Below are 23,944 nucleotides of genomic sequence, written 5' to 3'. Positions count from 1 at the left end.
ACAGACAGACAGACAGACAGACAGACAGAAGAAACCCAGAATAAGAAGACCGAGAGAAGATTCGGTTCCAAACTAACCCACAGGAGCTTCACTTCAGACCGACACCCACAAAAAACAAAGGAGGCGCGGAGAGGGCGTGGGAAGGCGCGGAGAGGGCGTGGGAAGGCGTGGGGAGGCGTGGCAGTATCGAGTATTGAAGAAGATTTTGCATATTTCTCTCGCGGGTGTTACAACTGCTGGTGGGCGGGGTGTTGTAACTGCTGGTGGGCGGGGTGTTACAACTGCTGGTGGGCGGGTGTTGTAACTGCTGGTGGGCAGGGTGTTACAACTGCTGGTGGGCGGGGTGTTGTAACTGCTGGTGGGCGGGGTGTTGTAACTGCTGGTGGGCGGGTGTTGTAACTGCTGGTGGGCGGGGTGTTGTAACTGCTGGTGGGCTGGGTGTTGTAACTGCTGGTGGGCGGGGTGTTGTAACTGCTGGTGGGCGGGGTGTTGTAACGGCTGGTGGGCGGGGTGTTGTAACTGCTGGTGGGCGGGTGTTGTAACTGCTGGTGGGCGGGGTGTTGTAACTGCTGGTGGGCAGGGTGTTATAACTGCTGGTGGGCGGGGTGTTATAACTGCTGGTGGGCGGGGTGTTGTAACTGCTGGTGGGCAGGGTGTTGTAACTGCTGGTGGGCGGGGTGTTGTAACTGCTGGTGGGCGGGGTGTTGTAACTGCTGGTGGGCGGGGTGTTGTAACTGCTGGTGGGCGGGGTGTTGTAACTGCTGGTGGGCGGGGTGTTATAACTGCTGGTGGGCAGGGTGTTATAACTGCTGGTGGGCGGGTGTTGTAACTGCTGGTGGGCGCGGGTGTTGTAACTGCTGGTGGGCGGGGTGTTGTAACTGCTGGTGGGCGGGTGTTGTAACTGCTGGTGGGCGGGTGTTGTAACTGCTGGTGGGCGGTGTGCTAACTGCTGGTGGGCGGGTGTTGAACTGCTGGTGGGCGGGTGTTATAACTGCTGGTGGGCGGGGTGTTGTAACTGCTGGTGGGCGGGTGTTGTAACTGCTGGTGGGCGGGGTGTTGTAACTGCTGGTGGGCGGGGTGTTGTAACTGCTGGTGGGCGAGGGTGTTGTAACCTGCTGGTGGGCGGGGTGTTATAACTGCTGGTGGGCAGGGTGTTATAACTGCTGGTGGGCGGGGTGTTGTAACTGCTGGTGGGCGGGGTGTTGTAACTGCTGGTGGGCGGGGTGTTGTAACTGCTGGTGGGCGGGTGTTGTAACTGCTGTCGGCCATATTGGAAATGTTGTTAAAAAGACATATACAGACATTCAAAGGCTGGAAATATTTCTTGGGGTGGGTTAATGATGCCGGGTTAATGGTGGTGGGTTAGCGGGTGGGTTAGTGGGTGGATTAGTGGTGGTGGGTTAGTGGTTGTTGGTTAGAGTTGGTGCGTTAGTGGTGGTGGGTTTGTGGTGGGTTAGGGGTTACTACTATTACTACCACTACCACCACTACCACCACTACCACCATCACCACCATTACTTCCACCATTACTACCACTACTACCACTACTACTACACCTCTCTCACCACCCTCTACATCACGCCACTGCCCACCTACACCATTCCGATAACACTACTGGAGAACGCTTCCCTCTGGTCGCTAATTATCACTTCTTTCTAGTCATTACCTCCTCAGTACTGCCTCCCCTACTTCCCACCACACTCTCTTTGACCGTTATTACCCATCGTCGGTTTCACTTGCCACTAACCTTAACTACTTTCTGCTATATGCAACCTCTCACAATGGTAATTACCCCTACCTACTACGATTACCACCCTTCACCCCACTAAAACTACTTCTAATAATAACGATAATAACAATAGCAACAATAAAAATAACAACAATAACAATAACCATAATAATAACACTAACAACAACAATAAAAATAACAGCAATAACAATAACCATAATAATAACACTAACAACAATAAGAACAACAACAATAACAGTAACAATAACAACAACAATAAAAATAACAATAACAACAATAAAAATAACAACAATAACAATAACCATAACACTAACAACACTAAGAACAACAACAATAACAGTAACAATAACAACAACAATAAGATCAACATAGTTACAACACGTACACTAACCACAACCACAAATAATAACCATCATAACAGCTGGTAATTATTGTAATCCCACTCCACCATAATTACACCTTCATGTAATCATCACTGTTATCACCTGTGCTTCAACCCTTTATTTCTTTGGTCTAATTTTCACCTTAATGACTCCAGGTACGCGATACACACAGCCTTTTTTTAATTAAGGTGAGGTCTTAATTTTTAGGGGAGGTGGAGGGAGAGGGCTCAGTTATATTGTTAAAAAGGTCAGGTCTGTGTGTGTATGTGTGTGTGTGTGTGTGTGTGTGTGTGTGTGTGTGTGTGTGTGTGTGTGTGTGTGTTTGTGTGTGAGAACAATACGGTGAGGTAAATATTAGAAAACACTGTGGCCAATCCCCCCCCCCCCCCCCCCCCCCCCCCCCCCCCCCCCCCCCTCTCTCTCTCTCTCTCTCTCTCTCTCTCTTGCTGCTCTCAGGTTGTCGATTTATTATGCAAAACAACATCTAATTATTATGCAAATGGATATACAAATCTGTTTCGCAAACTGTCTCAACCATCAGTTCAAGGTCTTGTTGTTCGTCTGTGTGTGTGTGTGGGTGGGATGTCTCTCTCTCTCTCTCTCTCTGTTAGGATATCAAGATGTGATAAGAAAAAGTTTGTAGAGGCAGAGAGAGATAGAAAAAGATGATAAAAACGAACAGAGAGAGAGAGTTAATAACTGATACCGACGGAATGGGAATGTGTGGGAATGGGAATGACTTGGGGTCGGGATTTGGAATGGGAATGAAATTGGTAATGGGGTGGATTTGAATAGGAATGGGACATAAAGTAGGAATGAATAGGTTGGTCAAAAGCTGGAATGGGAATGAAAGTGGGAATGGGGTATTTTGGATTTTGATACTGTGTGTGTGTGTGTGTGTGTGTGTGTGTGTGTGTGTGTGTGTGTGTGTGTGTGTGTGTGTGTGTGTGTGTGTGTGTGTGTGTGTCTCTTTTTGTCTCCCGTCACGAGGGAAATATAAACGTGCCAACCTTTGAGAACGCGACACCTTCCTCTCTCTTCACTCCCCACCCTCACCAACATTTCCCCCTCCTCCCCTCCAAGATCTCCCATCAAGATCTCCTCTCAAGATCTCCCTCAAGATCTCCTCCCTCTCAAGATCTCCCCTCTCAAGATCTCCTCCCATCAAGATCTCCTCCCCATCAGATCTCCTTCCTTTAAAGATCTCCTCTCCATGAAGATCTCCTCCCATCATGATCTCCTCAAGATCTCCTCCCATCAAGATCTCCTTCCTCTAAGACTCCTCCCATCAAGATCTCTTTCCCTCTTAAGATCTCCTCCCCATCAAGATCTCCCTCAAGATCTCCTTCCTCTTAAGATCTCCTCCCATCAAGATCTCTTTCCTCTAAGATCTCCTCCCCATCAAGATCTCCTCCCCTCAAGATCTCCCTACCCCTATCAGGATCACTGCCAAGAATTCGAGAAATGAGAGACACTCTCACGTATTGTTGAGATCTGACACGGAGAATGGCCGGGTATTAATCGCTGACCAAAAATCCAGAAACTCGGTCAGACCCAGAAGATGGGACTTAACGAGGGTCTGAAGGGCTTATGGGGGGGTGGAAGGGGAGCAAATTGGGCTGGAAGGGGCTAGGAGGACTGAAGGGCTGGTGCAGGCAGGAAGGAGGAGGGCTGAGGAGGAGGGATGGTTTAGTTAGAAGACGGGAGGTGTTAAGGGTAAGGGGAGGAGGGCTGGTCTAGGGCTGGTTTGGGGCTAAACTGGGGCTGGTTTGGGTACTGGGGCGTTTGGGGGGACTACTAGGCCTAGAGAACAAAGGACTGGCTATTAGAACTTTTTAAGAACTTTTATTGTTCCTGTTACAGTAAGTTCTTGAGCTCTGTTATATGTGAGTAGCGGGGTAGTGACCACAGACACACACACACACACACACACACACACACACACACACACACACACACACACACACACACACACACACACACACACACACACACACACATACACACACACACACACACACACACACACACACCGGGAGGTACCCATCACACTTAAACCAACTCAAAACATATTAACATTAATAATACAGAGAGGGGATAGAGTTATGTAAAACAGAGAAATACAGGTAGAGGCAGAGAAATACAGGAGAGGCAGAGAAATACAGGTAGAGGCAGAGAAATACAGGTAGAGGCAGAGAAATACAGGTAGAGGCAGAGAAATACAGAGTGCAGAGAAATACAGGTAGAGGCAGAGAAATACAGGTAGAGGCAGAGAAACAAGGATAGAGGCAGAGAAATAAGAGGGAGAGGCAGAGAAATACAGGTAGAGGCAGAGAACAGGTAGAGGCAGAGAAATGCAGGTAGACGGCAGGAAATACAGGTAGAGGGCAGAGAAATACAGGTAGAGGAGAGAAATACAGTAGAGGCAGAGAAATACAGGTAGAGGCAGAGAACACAGGTAGAGGCAGAGAAATACAGATAGAGGCAGCAGAGAAATACAGGAGAGGCAGGAGAAACAGCAGGTAGAGGCAGAGAAATACAGGTAGAGGCAGAGAAATACAGGTAGAGGCAGAGAAATAAGCAGGTAGAGTGCAGAGAAACAGGTAGAGGCAGAGAAATACAGGGTAGAGTGCAGAGAAATAGAGGTGAGAGGCAGCAGAGAAATACAGATAGAGGCAGAGAAATACAGGGAGAGGCAGAGAAACAAGGTAGAGGCAGAGAAATACAGGTAGAGGCAGAGAAACAGGTAGACGCAGAGAAATACAGGAGGCAGAGAAATACAGAGGCAGAGAAATACAGATAGAGGCAGAGAATACAGGTAGAGCAGAGAAATACAGGTAGAGGCAGAGAAATACAGGTGGGCAGAGAAATACAGGTAGAGGCAGAGAAATACAGGTAGAGTGCAGAGAAACACAGATAGAGGTAGAGGATACAGGTAGAGGCAGAGAAATACAGGTAGAGGCAGAGAAATACAGGTAGAGAGAAATACAGGTAGAGGCAGAGAAATACAGGTAGAGGCAGAGAAAACAGGTAGAGGCAGAGAAATACAGGTAGGGAGCAGAGAAATACAGGTAGAGGCAGAGAAATACAGTAGAGGGGCAGAGAAATACAGGTAGGGGCAGAGAAATACAGAGAGGGCAGAGAAACAGCAGGTAGAGGCAGAGAAATACAGGTAGAGGCAGAGAAATACAGGTAGAGGCAGAGAAATACAGGTAGAGGCAGAGAAATACAGGTAGAGGTGCAGAGAAATACAGGTAGAGGCAGAGAAATACATAGATAGAGGTAGAGGGTCACAGGGAGGGCAGAGAACAAGGTAGAGGCAGAGAAAATACAGGTAGAGGCAGAGAAATACATAGGTAGGCAGAGAAATACAGGTAGAGGCAGAGAAACAACAGGTAGAGGCAGAGAAATGCTACAGAGTGCAGAGAAATAGCAGGTAGAGTGCAGAGAATACAGGCAGGGAGGCAGAGAAATACAGGTAGAGAGCAGGAGAATACAGGGGAGGCAGAGAAATACAGTAGAGGCAGAGAAATACAGGTAGAGGGTGCAGAGAAACATGATAGAGGCAGAGAAATACAGGTAAAGGCAGAGAAATACAGGTAGAGGCAGAGAAATACAGTAGAGGCAGAGAAAATACAGGTAGAGGGCAGAGAAACACAGGTAGACGCAGAGAAATACAGGTAGAGGCAGAGAAATACAGGTAGAGGGAAGAGAAGATACAGTGCAGAGAAATACAGGTAGAGAGGCAGAGAAATACAGGTAGAGGCAGAGAAATACAGATAGAGACTGAGAAATACAGGTGAGGCAGAGAAACAGGTAGAGGAGGAGAATAGTGGGAGGCAGAGAATACAGGTAGAGCAGAAAATGCAGATAGAGGCAGAGAAATGCAGGTAGAGGCAGAGAGAATACAGGTGAGAGGCAGAGAAATACCGGTAGAGGCAGAGGAATACAGTAGAGACTGGAGAAATGCAGGTAGAGGCAGAGAAATACAGGTAGAGGCAGAGAAATACAGGTGAGGCAGAGAAATAGCAGGTAGAGGCAGAGAAATACAGGTAGAGGTGCAGAGAAATACAGGTAGAGGCAGAGAAATACAGGTGAGTAGAATGGTAGAGGTAGAAATACAGGTAGAGGCAGAGAAATACAGGTAGAGGCAGAGAAATACAGGTAGAGAGCAGAGAAATGGTGGGTAGAGGCAGAGAAATGCAGGAGGCAGAGGAAATACAGGTAGAGGGGGCAGAGAAATACAGGTAGAGGCAGAGAAATAGCAGGTAGAGGCAGGAAATACAGGTAGGAGTCAGAGAAATACAGGTAGAGTGCAAGAGAAATGCAGGTAGAGGCAGAGAAATGCAGGTGGAGGCAGAAAAATAGCAGGTAGAGGCAGAGAAATAGTAGGACGCAGAGAAATACAGGTAGAGGCAGAGAAATACAGGTAGACGCAGAGAAGCAGGTAGAGGCAGAGAAATACAGGTAGAGGCAGAGAAATACAGAGTAGAGCAGAGAAATACAGGTAGAGGCAAAAACAACAAAAAAACAAAGAGAAATACAGGTAGGCAGAGAAATACACACAAGACCTCCATGTGTCGAGGTGGTTGAATATATTAATATGTTTATTCCCTGGTGAAAATTGTTGAAAGTTGTAGAGAGAAAGATCTTTGAGTACCCAGTAGTTGTGTGTGGCAGTGTGGTCGTACAGGGGTCAGGAGGTATAGTGGTCGCATAGGGGTCGTGGAGGTGTAGTGTGACTGTACAGGGGTCGTGGAGGTATAGTGTGGTCGTACAGGGGTCGTGGAGGTATAGTGTGGCCGCACAGGGGTCGTGGAGGTATAGGTGGTCGCACGGGGCCGGAGGTATAGTGTGGTCGTACAGGGGCCGGAGGCATAGTGGTCGTGGACAGGGTCGTAGTGGTGTAGTGTGGCTGCACAGGGGTCGTGGAGGCATGGTGTGGTCGAACAGGGGTCGGGAGGTATAGTGTGGCTGCAGGGGTCGTGGAGGTGTGACCGCACAGGGTCGGAGGTGTAGTGTGATCGGTACAGGGGTCGTGGTGGTGGTCCCACAGGGGTCGTGAGGAGGTAGTGTGATCGTACAGGGGTCGTGGAGGTATAGTGTGTCATACAGGGTCGTGGGGTAGTGTGATCGTACAGGGTCGTAGTGGTGTAGTGTGGTCCTACAGGGGTCGTGGTGGTGTAGTGTGGTCCCACAGGGGTCAGTGGGGAGTGGTCGTACAGGGGCCGTAGTGGTGTAGTAAAAATGTACATGGGTCGACGTGGTGTACCGTGTCGCACATGATGTGTGGTGGTGGTCGCATGTCGTGGTGGTGTACTGTGGTCGTACAGGCTGTAGCAGGTGGTATCAGCATAAGTCAGTATTAACCAACGCCAGTACGAGCACGAAGTATCGCTCGGCGTTTCCAACTCATTCTCATACGACTAGGGCGGTACACAACACCCCAACATTGTCTCTCTCTCTCTCATCAGGCCCTCCAACAGTCGTCACCTGAACAGCAATCACGATAATGTGTAGCGGTGGGGGTAGGCTGAGAGTGGGGGTAGGGCTGGTGGTGAGGGGTAGGCCTGGGGAGGGATGGTGGGGAGAGTAGCGGTTGTGGGCTGGAGGTGGTGGGGGGTAGGTGGGGGTCGGATGGTGGGAGAGAAGCGGTTGGGGGAAGGCTGGAGGTGGAGGAGGTAGGGGTGGTGGGGGGTGATGGTGGGGAGAAGAAGGGTTGGGGAAGGCTGGCGGTGGGGGGGTGATGGGCAGATGGTGGGAGAGGCTCTGTTGGGGATAGGTGGGGCTAGATTACGCCTGTCAATCATACCCACTATTTCCTGTATTGAGCTGTGAGTCGATGTGTGGTGATGGGAGGTCAAGTTACACCATGTGATCTCTGCTGCTTACTGTGGCCAGGAAACTTGTTATTAAGTTGACGACAGTGACTCGAGTTGACTTGTTAGGGAAGTATCATATCTCTCTCTCTCTCTCTCTCTTCTCTCTCTCGATGGCTTCACAAGTGGAATTTTAATTAAGAATTCATATTTCTTGTTCCGTGTGTGTGTGTGTGTGTGTGTGTGTGTGAGACCTTCGTTACGAAAACCCTGGGGCATAATGGTGATTTCTCTCTCTCTCTCTCTGGTAATAAGACTGAACGATAATTACTACTAATAATGATAGCAGCAATTATGACAATAATGATGATAATAATAAAGCAATAATTAATTACCTGATAGAGAGAAATGTAAACCAATTAGTTAATATTATATTAAAACAGTTTGACCAGCTACCTCTACCAGCTGCCAGGGTCTCTCCTCTACCCCGCTGCCAGACGTCATCAGCGCCGCTCCCTGGAAAAAATTCCCCTTACTCCGCCCTAATCAAACCTTGCCTCTCTCTTTCCCATCTCGCCCCTCTGCTTAACTAACTCTCTAGCTGTTTCCCCAGTCCCTACAAGTGCCTAAACTCTTTTCCGTTTACCCTCCTTCTCCCTTTCCTTCCTTCCTTGTCCTCCTCCTCCCAGGCGAACACTCAAGTAAATGACGGGAAAGTCTGAGTGGACCTGCTGGCCTGGCCTCAGTTGCCAAAGTGGTCATTTTGGGAAGACATTTGTGCCAGTAAACTTGTATCATCTTGGAGGAGGAGGGAAGGCATGCTACTTTTTTCCTCTTATTTATGTAAACCATTCCCGTCAGCACACACGTTAGAGAGAGTTAAGAATATATTCAAGAGGAAAATCCATGCAAGGAGAGATATATATTTTGTTTGTTTTGAGGAGGGAGGGAGGCAAGATGTCGTCGTGTTTGTTTACATATCTGCCACAGTTACCAACACTTCCTGCCGAGTTTGGTAGTTCTCATGGGAGTACATTTTATCATACGAGGTTTATTTACAATATATCGCCTCAGATAATGGTAGTGGTATGGGTCAGATACAGGGAGTGATAATACTAAGTGTTGGTTACCTCCCTGTCCTGGCCTGAGGGAGAAAAAAGGAGGGGGTTGAAGAGGAGAAGGTGAGGAAAAACGAAGAGCGTGAGGTAAAGTCATAGGAAGGAAAAGCACACACACACACACACACACCACACACACACACACACACACACACACACACACACACACACACACTAGCCATTATAGATTTCCACATTTCTAAGCATCAAAGTCTGGCAAACTCTGGGCAATGTCTTCAAAAGTGGATTGAGTTGGGAAATCTCATCCGGGAGTAAATGGTTGGAAGTGAGTTTAAAATGTAGTCCCTTCCTCCCTCATTCTCTCTCCCTCATTCTCCTTCCCTCATACTCTCTCGCCCTCACTCTTCTCCTCACACCTCTCCCACTTCTCGCCTCCCTCGCTCCTCTCACCCCCTCTCCCTCCCTCACGCTCTCTCTCCCCTCACTCTCTCCCTCCTCTCCTCCCCTCACGCCTCTCTCCTCACCTCCTCCCTCACCCCTTTCTCTCCCTGCCCTCCCCTCACCTCCTCTCCCTCCTCTCCCTCCTCACGCTCTCTCTCCCTCAACTCCTCTCTCTCCCTCCCTCACCACTGGATCAGAGAGACTGGCCGCTGAGACAGACCAGTTACTTAGTAGTTTGTTTATGGTTTTGCGGCTTGTTGTTGGTGTTGTTGTTGGTGTTGTTGTTGTTGTTGTTGGTGTTCTTGTTGTTTGTTTGTTGGTGTTGTTGTTGGTGTTGTTGTTATTGTTGTTGTTGGTGTTGGTGTTGGTGTTGGTGTTGTTGTTGTTGTTGTTGTTGTTGTTGTTGTTATTGTTGGTTTTGTTGTTGTTATTGGTGTTGTTGTTATTGTTGGTGTTGTTGTTATTGTCGTTGTTGTTGGTGGTGTTGTTATTGTTATTGTTGTTGTGGTGGTGGTGTTTTTGGGTGTTGTTTGTGAGACACTAACCACAACCCACAACCCACCACCATACACCCTAACCTACAGTACAGTTCCCGAGTTACTGAAGACTTTGAAACATTTAATTTCCAGGGTATTTGGCTATAGTCTCTAATGGCCTCTTACGTTTATGGCCATATCGGGGCTGTTACTCTTGTCAGGGCCATATAGGACACCCCTCATGTGGTCATATTAGAGTCGTGATAAACTCAGTGGCCATATTGGGAGGGCCATACTTCCCTCTGGTAGACATACCAATGGCCATGCGTATAATTTTAGGCATGCTGTAGCCATATTATAATTTTAGAAATAGCATATATGTATCGTTTTTAGAGGTACTATATATTTATCTCTGTGGCCCAATGTTAAACACCATGTACAGTTGTCAGGAAACACGTGTGGTTTAGATTACAATTAACTTTTTTAAATGAAGTAAAAGCAACAGCATAATTCTTCTCATAGTTACAATTGAGAATTTTTTAAATAATTTACCTCAAGTTCCAACAACCACGACTACTACCACCACTACCACAACTACCACGGCTACCAGTACATACCATAACTACTACTACCACAACTGCTACCACATCTGCACAGTACTACAGTACTGCTACAGATACTACTACCACCACTACTACCACTACTACCACTACAACCACGACTACCAGTACTACTACTACTACAACTACTACCACAACTAATAGGGCTATTACCACAGTACTATCAACACTACTACCACTACAACCAAGACTACCACTATTACTACTAATAATACTACCATAACCACGACTACCACCATTATAGCCATAAACAACAACCCCATCGAACATAACAACCGTTCTTCTTTAAATAGTTGGTCAAGTCACACACACACACACACACACACACACACACACACACACACACACACACACACACACACACACACACACACACACACACACACACACACACACACACACACACACACACACACACACACACACACACACACACACACACACACACACACACACACACACACACACACACACACACACACACACACACACACACACACACACACACACTCACACACACACACACACACACACACACACACACACACACACACACACACACACACACACACACACACACACACACACACACACACACACACACACACACACTCACACACACACACACACACACACACACACACACACACACACACACACACACACACACACACACTCACACACACACACACACACACACACACACACACCCCACACACACACACACACACACACACACACACACACACACACACACACACACACACTCACACTCACACACACACACACACACACACACACACACACACACACACACACACACACACTCACACCACACACACACACACACACACACACACACACACACTCACACACACACACACACACACACACACACACCATCTCTCCACATCCTCAACAGATTGTCTTCAAACTTGAGAGAATTATTTTCCTCTTATACTCAGAACTACCTTTTTTCCTTTTCCTACTCTTTCCCTTCTCATCCCTCTCTTCCTTCCCACCCGTTCCTTTCCTTCTCATCCCTCCTTCCTTCCCACCCGTTCCTTTCCTTCTCATCCCTCCTTCCTTTCCTTCTTTCTTTCTTTCTTCCCCTTCTCATCCCTCCTTCCTTCCCACCCGTTCCTTTCCTTCTCATCCTCCTTCCTTTCCTTCTTTTCTTTCTTATCTTTCCCTTCTCATCCCTCCTTCCTTCCCACCCGTTCCTTTCCTTCTCATCCCTCCTTCCTTTCCTTCTTTTCCTTTCCTACCTTTCCTTCTCATCCCTCCCTTCCCTTCCCACCCGTTCCTTTCCTTCCTCATCCCTCCTTCCTTTTCCTTCTTTTCTTTTCTTATCTTTTTCCCTTCTCATCCCTCCTTTCCCACCCGTTCCTTTCCTTCTCATCCCTCCTTCCTTCCCCACCGTTCCTTTCCTTCTATCCTCCTTCCTTTCCTTTTTTCTTTCTTATCTTTCCTTCCTCATCCCTCCTTCCTTCCCACCCGTTCCTTTCCTTCTCATCCCTCCTTCCTTTCCTTCTTTTCTTTTCTTTTCTTTCCCTTCTCATCCCTCCTTACCGTTCCTTTCCTTCTCATCCCTCCTTCCTTTCCTTCTTTTCTTTCTTATCTTTTTCCCTTCTCATCCCTCCTTCCTTCCCACCCGTTCCTTTCCTTCTCAGCCCTCCTTCCTTTCCTTCTTTTCTTTCTTTTCTTTCCCTTCTCATCCTCCTTCCTTCCCACCCGTTCCTTTCCTTCTCATCCTCCTTCCTTCCCACCCCGTTCCTTTCCTTCTCATCCCTCCTTTCTTTTCCTTCTTTTCTTTCTTATCTTCCTTCTCATCCTCCTTCCTTCCCACCGTTCCTTTCCTTCTCATCCCTCCTTCCTTTCCTTCTTTTCTTTCTTTTCTTTTCCCTTCTCATCCCTCCTTCCTTCCCACCGTTCTTTCCTTCTCCTATCCCTCTATTCCCTTTCCTTCTTTTTCTTTCTTTTTCTTTCCTTCTCATCCTCCTTTTCCCACCCGTTCCTTTTCCTTCTCATCCTCTTCCTTCCACACCGTTTCCTTTCTTCTCATCCTCCACCTTTTCCTTCCTTTTCTTTCTTATCTTCCTTCTCATCCTCCTTCCTTCCCACCCGTTCCTTTCCTTCTCATCCTCCTTCCTTCCACCGTTCCTTTCATCTCATCCCCTCCACTTCTTTTAACTCTTATCTTTCCCTTCTCATCCTCCTTCTTTCCCAACCGTTCCTTTCCTTCTCATCCTTCCTTCCCATCTCCTTTTCTTCCATCTCTTCCTTTCTTCCATTTCTTCCTTTCTTCCCCTCCTTTCCATCCCGCATCTTTCATTTCCTTATCATTCTTCCTTCCCTACTTCCTTCCCATCTCACTGCTTTTAGTGCGATACTGTTTTAGGGCTGATATTGTGTGTGTGTGTGTGTGTGTGTGTGTGTGTGTGTGTGTGTGTGTGTGTGTGTGTGTGTGTGTGTGTGTGTGTGTGTGTGTGTGTGTGTGTGTCTAAAACAAGAAGATATAAACTATTGTGTTAAGAGTTTGAATAATAATGAAATCTTACTTGTAGTGATTATGTTACTGTGAGACACACACACACACACACACACACACACACACACACACACACACACACACACAACACACACACACACACACACACACACACCACCACACCACACCACCACCACCACCCTACACACACACACACACACTTTATCATTCAGACCTGGGTCATAAGCCCTAAATTTCTTATATTAACGTTCAAATGCAAATTCGTTCATTAGTTAACGTTAGGAGTCAGGCTGAGTGAACGATGCCTAAAAAAGCTTCAAGTACTAAGTTAGTGTCGGGGGAACAACTTATTGATCAGGTTGGTTTGGTGGTTGTGGTGGTGATATGGTTGATGGTGGTAGTTGTGGTGATGTGGTGATGATGGTTAGTTGTGAGGTTGATGAGTAGTTATAATTGGTGGTTGATTGTGAATGTTGATGTTGAGTTGAGGTGGTGGTAGTTGTGGTGATGGTGGTGGTTATGGTGATAGGGGTAATGGTAGTTGTGATTTTAATAGTACTGGTAGTTGTGGTTGTTCAAGACTCACCCATTCAGGAGTCTTTCACTAGTAGTCTCTCTCTCTCTCTCTCTCTCTCTCCTCTCTCTCTCTCTCTCTCTCTCTCTCTCTCTCTCTCTCTCTCTCTCTCTCTCTCTCTCTCATTAGTATATAATAAATCTATTTAGCGTTAACGAGGCATTTATCTTAATTATATTGAGGCGAAGATGAGGAAGCAAGGAGGGTGTGATAAAGAGGAAAGAAGGAGGAGATGTGAATAAGGAGGAGGAAGCAAGAAAGGTGTTTTTAGAGAGAGGGAAGGATATGATAAAGAAAGAGGGAGATGTGATAAAGAAGGAGGGAAGGAGGAAGATGTGATAAAGAAGGAGGAAAGGAGAGAGATGTGATAAAGGAGGGAGATGTAACAAAGAAGGAGGGAAGGAGGAAGATAAGATAAGGAGGAGATGTGATAAAGAAGGAGAGAAGGAGGAAGATGTGATAAAGAAGGAGGGAAGAGAGATTGTGATAAAGGAGGGAGATGTATGAAAGAGGAAGGAGGAAGATGATAAAAAGAAAGAGAAGGAGGAAGATGTGATAAAAGGCAGGAATTGATAAAGAAGGAAAGAAGGAGGTAGATGTAATAAAGGAGGAAGGAGATGTGATAAAAGAAGGAGGGGAAGGAGGAAAGATGTGATAAAGAAGGAGGAAAGGAGGAGATGTGATAAAGAGGAAGGAAGGAGGGAGATGTGGTAAAGAGAGAGAGAAGATGTGATAAAAGAAGAGAAGAAGGAGAGTAGATGTAATAAAAAGAAGGAGGAGGAATGTGATAAGAAGGAAGGAAGGAGAATAATGAAAGAAGGAGAAGGAGGAAGATGTGATGAAGGAGGATAGGGAGGAGATGTGATAAAAAGGAAGGAAGGAGGAGATGTGATAAGAAGGAAGGAAGGAGGAGATGTGAAAGAGAGAAGGAAGATGTGATAAGGAGGAGGAAGGAGGAGATGTGGTAAAAGAGAGAAGGAAGATGTGATAATGAAGGAAGGAAGGAGGAGATGTGATAAAGAGAAAGGAAGATGTGATAAAGAAGAAGGAGGGAAGGAGGACCGTTTCATATAAACCCTTCTCATTAACTTTTCCCTCCTCCCTCCACCCTCCTCCTCCATCTCTTCCTCCCCTCACCACCTCCTCCTCTCCCTCTCACCTCTCTCTCACCATAAGTTTATCTCTCTGTTGCCAACTTCGGCGATAATTTCTCTCTTGAAAGCAATCGCCCTCCCAGCTCTCTCTCTCTCTCTCTCTCCTCTCTCTCTCTCTCCTCTCTCTCTCTCCTCCTCTCTCCCCCCCCCCCCCCCCCCCCCCCTCTTTCTCATCCCTCTCCCTACCCTCCTCTCCTCACCTCCCCTCCCCTCCCCTCACCTCCTCCCCTCCATCCCCCCCTCCTCTCCACCTTCCTCCCCTCCCTCCCCCTCCCCTCCCACCTCCCCTCCCTCCCATCCCCACCTCCTCTCACCTTACCTCCCCTCCCCTCCCCTCCCCTCACCTCCTCCCCTCCCATCCCCCCCTCCTCACCTACCTCCTCCCTCCTCTACCTTACCTCCCTCCCCTCCCATCCCCCCTCCTCTCCCACCTCCCACCTCCCCTCCCTCCCCTCCCTCCCTCCCTCCCATCCCCCCCTCCTCTCACCCACCTCCTCCCCTCCTCTCACCTTACCTCCCCTCCCTCCTCTCCACCTCACCTCCCCTCCCTCCTCTCACCTACCTCCCCTCCCCCTCCCATCCCCCTCCTCACCCCTTACCTCCCCTCCCCTCCTCTCCCCTTACCTCCCCTCCCCTCCCATCCCCCCCCTCTCCCTCCCACCTCCCCCTCCCCCCCCTCCTCTCACCTCCACCTCCCCTCCCCTCCCCATCCCCCCTCCCTCTCACCCACCTCCCCTCCCCTCCCCTCCCCACCTCCCCTCCCCTCCCATCCCCCCCTCCCTCTCTTCCCCCTCCCCTCCCTCCTCTCCCCTCCCCTCCCCTCCCTCTCCCCTCCCCTCCCCTCCCCCCTCCCTCTCCCCTTACCTCCCCTCCCATCCTCTCCACCTCCCCTCCCATCCCCCCCTCCTCTACCCCTCCCTCCCCTCCCCTCCCCTCCCCTCCCCTCCCCTCCCCTCCCCTCCCCTCCCCTCCTCTCAACTTACCTCCCTCCCCTCCTCTCCCCCTTACCTCCCTCCCCTCCTCTCACCTCCCCTCCCTCCCCCTCCTCTCCTCCCTCCCCCCCATCCTCTCCCTCCCCTCCCCCTCCCCTCCCCTCCCATCCTCTCACCTCACCTCCCCTGCACATGTGTAATGCAGCTATTTCATTTCTTATCTTCTCCCAGATCTGCAAGTGTCTTATACAGCCTCCTCCTCTTCTCCTTCCTCCTCTTCCTCCTTTCCTAATCCTCCTCCTCCTCATCCCCCTCTTTATCCTCCCTCCTCCTCCCTCCTCCTCATCCTCGCTCTTTATCCTCCTCCTCCTCCTCCCTCATCACCTCTTTATCCTCCTCCTCCCTCCTCCTCGTCCCACTCTTACCCTCCTCCTCCTCTATCTCCTCCTCCTCCACCACGTGTTGTCCCACAGCCGCTGTTCTGCCAAACAGATGTGTATACAGCCGGTAAGATAATAATTCTCTTTAACAATACATGATAAAGTGGACGACTACACCCCCCCCCCCCCCCCCCCCCCCCCCCCCCTCTCTCTCTCTCTCTCTCTCTCTCGTTATTTTGTTGATTTTGGTAATAATGAAGGACTATCGGGGTTATGTGTGTGTGTGTGTGTGTGTGTGTGTGTGTGTGTGTGTGTGTGTGTGTGTGTGTGTCTCCACCTTCCTATACACTCAAACATAACTTGGGTGTGAACTCCCAATAAAACACATTTCCACACATCTTTTCTCCTATACAACACCCATAGCATACATGAATACTGTACACACACACACACACACACACACACACACCCACACACACACACACACACACACATGGACACCTATACATACATAAACCTATTACTGACATATATACAAACAAACTGAGTTATTAATACGGTCATAAGCCCTGTCTGGCACCCCCCCATCCTTTTCCCCTCATCCCTTCCCCTTCACCTCCCCTCTCACCCCTCCCCCTCACCCCTTCTCTGATACCAAATCACGCTGGAATGAAGTAACGACGTTGGGTTGGCGAAGAGAGAGAGAGAGCGTTCTGACATAGCTGGAGTGTCATATATTCATTTGGTTTCTTTATGTGGGACATGTTGGGTGGGATTTGGTGAAGTGGGACCTGTTTAAGGGCGGACTTGTTTGAGTGAAGTTTTTGGAGTGAGATTTGCTGGACTGACTTTTGGATCAGAGTTTGATGGAGTGGGACTTGATTGGAGTGGGACTTGTTGGAGGGGACCTGTTTAAGTGGAACTTCTTGGAGTGAGTCTTGTTGGACTTAATGAATTAGTATCATTATTATTCAACATAGAACAAATTTGAGGATATTTTTTCTTATAAATAAATAAATAAATATATATATATATATATATATATATATATATATATATATATATATATATATATATATATATATATATATATATATATATATATATATATATATATATATATATATATATTTTCGCACGTGATAAATAAACTGAATATTTTTAAGTACAGTAATTGGTTTATTTAGAAATGTTTATTTCACGATTATTTTATATTCATGATCTTGTGAATATTGTAAATGTATTTATAAAAGTAATCGTCTTTTTTTGAAGGTAGAAATGGATATTAAAATATTCTTGAATAGTATATATATTTTGTTGGGTGATTAAAGGTGTGTGCGTGCGGGTGTGTGCGTGCGGGTGCGTGCGGGTGTGTGTGTGTGTGCGGGTGCGTGCGGGTGTGTGTGTGCGGGTGTGTCTTTCTTAGTGTTTGCTTTTCTGTGTGTCTGTATATGTGTTTGTGTGTGTACAAACAGACAGACCTAGACAGATAGATCGATCACCAGACAGGCAGACAGACAGACAGACAGACCTAGACAGATAGATGGATCGCCAGACAGACAGACAGACAGACAGACAGACCTAGACAGATAGATGGATCGCCAGACAGACAGACAGACAGACAGACCTAGACAGATAGATCGATCGCCAGACAGACAGACAGACAGATATAAACGCCAACCTTCATCACCGCCAAATTAATTATTTAAAAAGTGGACTGGCTGGAAAAATTCATAACGCCAGAGATTTTTTTCATGGTTTGTTGAGCTGTTTGTTTATTTGTTTGTGTTTGTTTGTTTTGTTTGTTTATTTGTAGGACTTTCTTTGTTTAGTTGTTTTAGTGTTTTGGTCATTATTTGTTTGGTCTTTTTTGTTAAATGTTTTTTTGTTTTTGTTTTCATATTTTTTTTCGTTGTTCCTTGTTCTTGTTCTCGTTCTTTCTATTGTTTTTTCTCCGTTTTGGGTTTTGTTTATAATTTCTTTCATTCTTTCTTATTTTGGAGGGAAGTCTCTCTCTCTCTCTCTCTCTCTCTCTCTCTCTCCTCTCTCTCTCTCTCTCTCTCTCTCTCTCTCTCTCTCTCCCTAAAAAAAAATTAATAATAGCCCAGTGATCCCTAAAACAAACGAAGCTAGTAGGTAGGTAACACAAGCCGGAACAATAGCGTCAATAGCTGCTGCTAGTGGCTCTGGTACAACAATAAGCGCGCGTCTCACACGGTTTGTTTACATAAGCTCCGAATATATATATAAAAATCCGGATTCAAGCTCAGCGTTTTTACTGAAAGGCGGATTTTTTTTTTAAGAAAGGAAAATATAATTACCTTAATTTTCACTTTTTGACTGATTGATTTATTTATGAATGGAATAATTGTGATGACTAAACGGATATTAAATTTTTATAGGTATTTAACTTAATTTGAATTATGTATGATACGTTGTGCTTAATTGTAAAAATTTCGGCTCGTATTCATCATTGTTGACATGATGTATCTGGATTCATGATTCACGAACGTACGTAAGATAAACACACCTGGTAAACAACTATACCATACACGTAACTACATACATTAGATGATTTAAGATTAAAATTACCATACGAACAATAACATACAGATAAAATAAAATTATATACAAATAAAATAATAATGAAATTCAATAACATATATAATAATGAAGAAACAATAACAAATAATGATGAAATAAACCCATTAATTCCATCTGTCATAACTTCAATAACATTACGTAATCAGACATCCAGACAATCTTCACCATGCATAATTACAACTCTTCATAAGTCTTGTCTCAGAATATGATGTAATTTCAACCGAGGTCTTTCTTAGGGACATTGTAAGAACTAATTAACCTGACTCAAACTCGTCACCTGTGAGCCAAGAAAAGAGAATTTGGTCGTAGTGTTGTAAGAGTCTACGGAGATCTCCCGCCACATTTGACTACCTAATGTATTATGCTCGTAGGCTTATGTGTGTGTGTTTGTTTATTAATTTATTCCTTCTATATGTGTTTTGGTGCTACTGTTATTAACCACCATTACGCACACACACACACACACACACACACACACACACACACACACACACACACACTCCTCAATTTGGTGTAAAAAACATTAGGTGGCCTTGCTTCAACTCTCATTATTACACCTGACAAGGTAATTGCAGTAACTTGACTCTTGTTAAGCACTTAGCGTTAACAGCTTGTTCAGCACGATAATTGCCTCCGCCAATACATCTCCCGGTAGAAAATATTTTGACCTAATATATTATGTGACCTGACCTGACCTGACCTGACCTGGCTGCTAGCGTGTTAGCATTACAAGGGTCATAACTCAGTAGAGGTTGTCCGCTTATTAGGTCAACATCGATGTTGTTTTTTTTTTTCTTTATTTTAGCTTCATGTGTTTTTATTGTGTGAGTTATTGTTACTCTCTCTCTCTCCCCAGGTTAGGTTAGGTTAGGTTAGGTTAGCAGAACGTAAATGTGATTAATATTCGGGTTAGGTGAGCGTGATCCATATATCGATGTTTTTAATCACAAAGGAAAAATAAGACAGTAAAATCCACAGGACTTTCGTATATATATAATTCCCTTTAAGCACCAAATATCCCCATAAACACTCAATTTACCCCCAAACAGTATAATTTCCCCCTAGAAACAATAACAACTAACCCCTGAAACAATAAAAAATACCCCCAGAAACAATTCAATTTTCCCCCACATCAACAATTCCATTTTTTCCCCTAAACTACAGTAAATTTTCCTGACATGGCGTAACCCCACCGTAATGAACCTCCGCTCAACAAGGACATAACCAGCACTTGCTAACTCATTACATCTACAGGGAAAGAATGTGTGTGTGTGTGTGTGTGTGTGCAGGGAGGAAACTATACCACGCTAGGGAATTTACTAATTAAAGCCTTTGGGTAAATAAAAGGTAAAAAAATATTACCCCCTCCCAGGATAAGGGAAACTGACTTAATTTACAAGAGTTAAGGGAATTTCACGAATATGTTTGTTATTAAGTCAGGAGGTGAGGATTCGGACGCGTTGGTGTTAAGTTTAGAGGGAGTTTTTGTAGGTATCTGAACATTTTGGAATCATTGTTACGTATCTGTACGTTTTAGTGTACTTTTTTTTTGTAGTTTTGGTACTTGTTTAAATGTGTTGGTACGTTTTTTGTAGGGTTGGTACGTGTTTAAAGGTGTTAGTGTACTTTTATGATAAGGTTCGTACGCATTTAAAGCTTTTGTTATGTTGGGTTTTTCCAATGGCATTGTATTCGTACGTAGTGGCACATATATTGGAGCACTTTACGTTATATTTCAACGCATTTGGACATATTCAACATTAATTTCGTTGTAATATGTACGTAATGGGACTGATTCTCGAATGCTGTCGTTGTATGAGTGTTTATTTACCAGTAATCTCGTAATAATCTGGGCTAACCCTACTGGCGGGACCTGATTCAACGGGTTATATACTTTAGATCTCTTGGGCAAATGGTTAGAACGTATCTGAGAATGTAAACAATGTACTAGATACGGTATTGGATAATGAGTGTAGGAGTGTTTGTGTATTTGTGTGTTTGCACCTGCTAGGGGAGTGTAGATGTGTATTTGAAAATGTTGGTAGGGGTGTAGAGTGTATTAGAACAGTTTTGTGGTGTGTTGGGTGTATTTCAATGAGCTCAACTGTGACGTGTGACTGATGGGTGTAGCCAGTCTTTTCTACACTTGGGGGCGGGGCAAGGGGGGGGTTGTTGGATCTGCCTTAGTGCAGTAGTGTTGGTGGTGAGTGTGGAGTCACTGCGACATTCTGTAATTGTCAAACTTTTCCAGCTGGCCTCGTGCAATTCTCTCACATGAATGAGCCTGTGACGCGGGCCTGGGGTCACCTCCGCTACCACACCACCCTAATATTAAACTATTTTTCGACAAACTTCCTTCTAACTTGGTTTTATGAGGAAAGGAAAAAAAAATGTATGGAATGAAAACGTTACTCGATTTACCAATATAAGCTGAGGCGGTTATGTGGGTTGATTTTTGTTCTATACGTTAGTTCATTTGTTTTTTAATTTGTTTTTGTGTTTTTGTTTTGTTAGGGTCTTGTGAATGTTGGAGTTGTTTTTATATATATTTAGATGTTATGTAGATGGTGTTTGTTGAAGGAGAAATCTCTCTCTCTCTCCCCCCCCCCCCTCTCTCTCTCTCCCAAAACAACATTTACCGCCACACAACAATTAATAACTCCTCCTGTGTGTTCAACAACCACAACAACACCACAAGTCTGCAGCATCAAGGGAACATTACCAACCAATGTCAAAGGTGGACGAGAGAGAGGGGGAGAGAAGGGTACGGGAGGGGTGGGGTGGGGAGGTGAGGGGAGAGGAAGAAGAGGAGGGAAGGGAAGGTCCAGCTCCCCCAGTCGTACTGCACAAACACAGACCAGAATTAGAATTAGATGAGATGTACCAGACCTTTGAGTCGTTACTGATGAGTCCCCCCCCTCTCTCTCTAGCCAAGCATGGAGGTTTAGTCAAACAAGGTACTAGAGCCAAACAGTATGGTGCAGCCAAACGTGGCAGTGCAGGTGGCGTAGCTATGCAAGGTAATGCAGTTAAACAAGATGGTATAAGCAAACAGGTGGTGTAGCCAAACAAGGTGGTATAGCCAAACAAGGTGGTGTAGGCAAACAAGGTGGTGTGAGCAAACAAGATTGTTTAGCCAAACAAGATGGTGTAGCCAAACAAGATGGTGTGGCAAACAGATGGTGTAGCCAAACAAGGTGGTGTGAGGCAAACAAGGTGGTGTAGCCAAACAAGATTTTTTAGCCAAACAAGATGGTGTAGCCAAACAAGGTGGTATAGCCAAACAAGGTGGTATAGCCAAACAAGGTGGTGTAGCCAAACAAGGTGGTATAGCCAAACAAGTTGGTATAGCCAAACAAGGTGGTGTAGGCAAACAAGGTGGTATAGCCAAACAAGGTGGTATAGTAAAACAAGGTGGTGTAGCCAAACAAAGGTGGTATAGCCAAACAAGGTGGTATAGCCAAACAAGGTGGTGTAGGCAAACAAGGTGGTGTAGGTAAACAAGATTGTTTAGCCAAACAAGATAGTGTAGCCAAACAAGATGGTGTAGCCAAACAAGATGGTGTAGCCAAACAAGGTGTGGAAGCAAACAAGATGGTGTAGCAAACAAGATTGTTTAGCCAAACAAGATGGTGTAGCCAAACAAGGTGGTATAGCCAAACAAGGTGGTGTGGGCAAACAAGGTGGTGTGGGCAAACAGATTGTTTAGCCAAACAAGATGGTGTAGCCAAACAAGGTGGTATAGCCAAACAAGGTGGTGTAGGCAAACAAGATGGTGTAGCCAAACATGAAGCCGTCCAAGAAGAATGTGGAGTACAGGACGCCTGGTGGTGTACACTGTGTCCCTCGGATAGATCAGAGACTTTCAGGTCCCAGGGGTGACAGTGTCGGCCGGAGCTCCTCAACCACTTCCTGTGTGTCACATTATTGAGGCCAAGTAGCACCACCAGCACTCTCAGCACCATCAGCACTTCCATGGCCTTCAGCACCATCAGCACTTCCATGGCCTCCTAGTACCACCCAGCACTCCCAGCCCCAGCTCCACAGCACTCCATGGCCACCAGCACTCCCACCAGCCCCAGCTCCTGGCACTCCCATGCACCAGCACTCCATGGCCACCAGCACTCCGCCACCAGCCTCCCATGGCCCCCCAGCTCCTGCTCCCATGGCCACCAGCACTCCCATGGCCCCCAGCTCCACAGCACTCCATGGACAACTTCCCATGGCCCCAGCTCACCAGCACTCCCCATGGCCACCAGCACTCCCATGGCCCCCAGCTCCACCAGCACTCCCGCCCTCAGCTCCACCAGCACTCCCCGCAGCCTTTAGCACCATAGCGCTCCCATGGCCCCCAGCACCACCAACACCCGGCCCCCAGCTCCAGCTCCCATGGCCCAGGCTCCTGGCCTCCCATGGCCCCAGCTCAGCCTCCCATGGCCCCAGCTCCAGCCTCCTGGCCCCAGCACCACCAGCCTCCCATGGCCTTCAGCACCACAGGGTCTCCACCACCACCAGGGTCTCAGGGGCCTCGCTACATGTCCCTGCCTTAGTACCCGTGACGCAGAGGTGAGCTGCCTCCTGCATACTTCTCTCACCTGCCTCACCTCTCACCTGTTACACCTCTTTCCTTTCCTCCCACCCCACTTACCTTCCCCTTCTTCCCTCACCTCCCTTTCCTTTATCCCTCTCCCCCCAGCCTATCATCTGTCTCACCTGCCATACCTGTCTCTCACTTGCCTCAAGTCACCTCTCCCTCACCTCTCTCCCCTATCTCTCTCTCTCACCTCCCTCCCATTTCCCTCGCCTCCCTCATCCAATCTTGTACCCAAACACATCTCACGCGTCCATGCAACATTGATACAGCAAACCTCCCTCCCACCATCCCCTCCTCCCTCCCCTCCCCCCTGAGAGATCTTGCTCACGCCCTGAGAGACCTATATCTCAACCTTGATATATCTCCTCACCCCTCACCCCCACACCTGATATATATCTGCCCGACTGATATATTTCGTGAGGTAATTTATGAATCTCTCAAGAGAAGTGAGAGGGGGGAGGGGGGAGGATGGGGAGGAGGTAGAAATTTTCGTTTTTTGGCCGGTAAAAATTCGTACCTCACCACAGTTTGTTGAGCAATATAAATTTTAGTTTTAGGTTAGTTTCCCATTTTCTGTCTCCTAGTGGTACGTTTCTATGATTAAATTTGTTATTGTTTTATTACAA

The 23,944-nt window shown here is 46.7% G+C and overlaps 1 protein-coding gene across 1 annotated transcript; it reads right to left on the bottom strand.

The window, feature by feature from the left end:
* Positions 1-322: 322 nt before the first annotated feature.
* On the bottom strand, positions 323-22,728 carry LOC121858999 (leucine-rich repeat extensin-like protein 3). The gene is made up of 3 exons (XM_042355650.1): positions 22,561-22,728; positions 1,113-1,258; positions 323-968 (listed from the first exon to the last, which is right to left on the bottom strand). The coding sequence occupies exons 1-3, from the start codon at positions 22,726-22,728 to the stop codon at positions 323-325; spliced, it is 960 nt and encodes a 319-aa protein (XP_042211584.1).
* Positions 22,729-23,944: the final 1,216 nt, after the last annotated feature.

This window comes from Homarus americanus, unplaced genomic scaffold (assembly GCF_018991925.1).
Source record: "Homarus americanus isolate GMGI-L3 unplaced genomic scaffold, GMGI_Hamer_2.0 scaffold23730, whole genome shotgun sequence".
Taxonomy (NCBI): domain Eukaryota; kingdom Metazoa; phylum Arthropoda; class Malacostraca; order Decapoda; family Nephropidae; genus Homarus; species Homarus americanus.
The sequence above is the reverse complement of the archived record's forward strand: the minus strand, read 5'-3'. Positions and strand labels throughout refer to the sequence as shown.

Bases quoted from the DNA above. Each gene is read 5' to 3' on its own strand.
- LOC121858999 (XM_042355650.1), bottom strand. From the start codon at position 22,728: ATGGAAGTGCTGATGGTGCTGAAGGCCATGGAAGTGCTGATGGTGCTG. The intron at 1,259-22,560 runs GTACACCACCAG...TATGGCCGACAG, and splicing joins ATCTATCCGAGGGACACAGT to CAGTTACAACACCCGCCCAC. The intron at 969-1,112 runs GTTACAACACCC...GCCCACCAGCAG, and splicing joins AACACCCCGCCCACCAGCAG to TTCAACACCCGCCCACCAGC.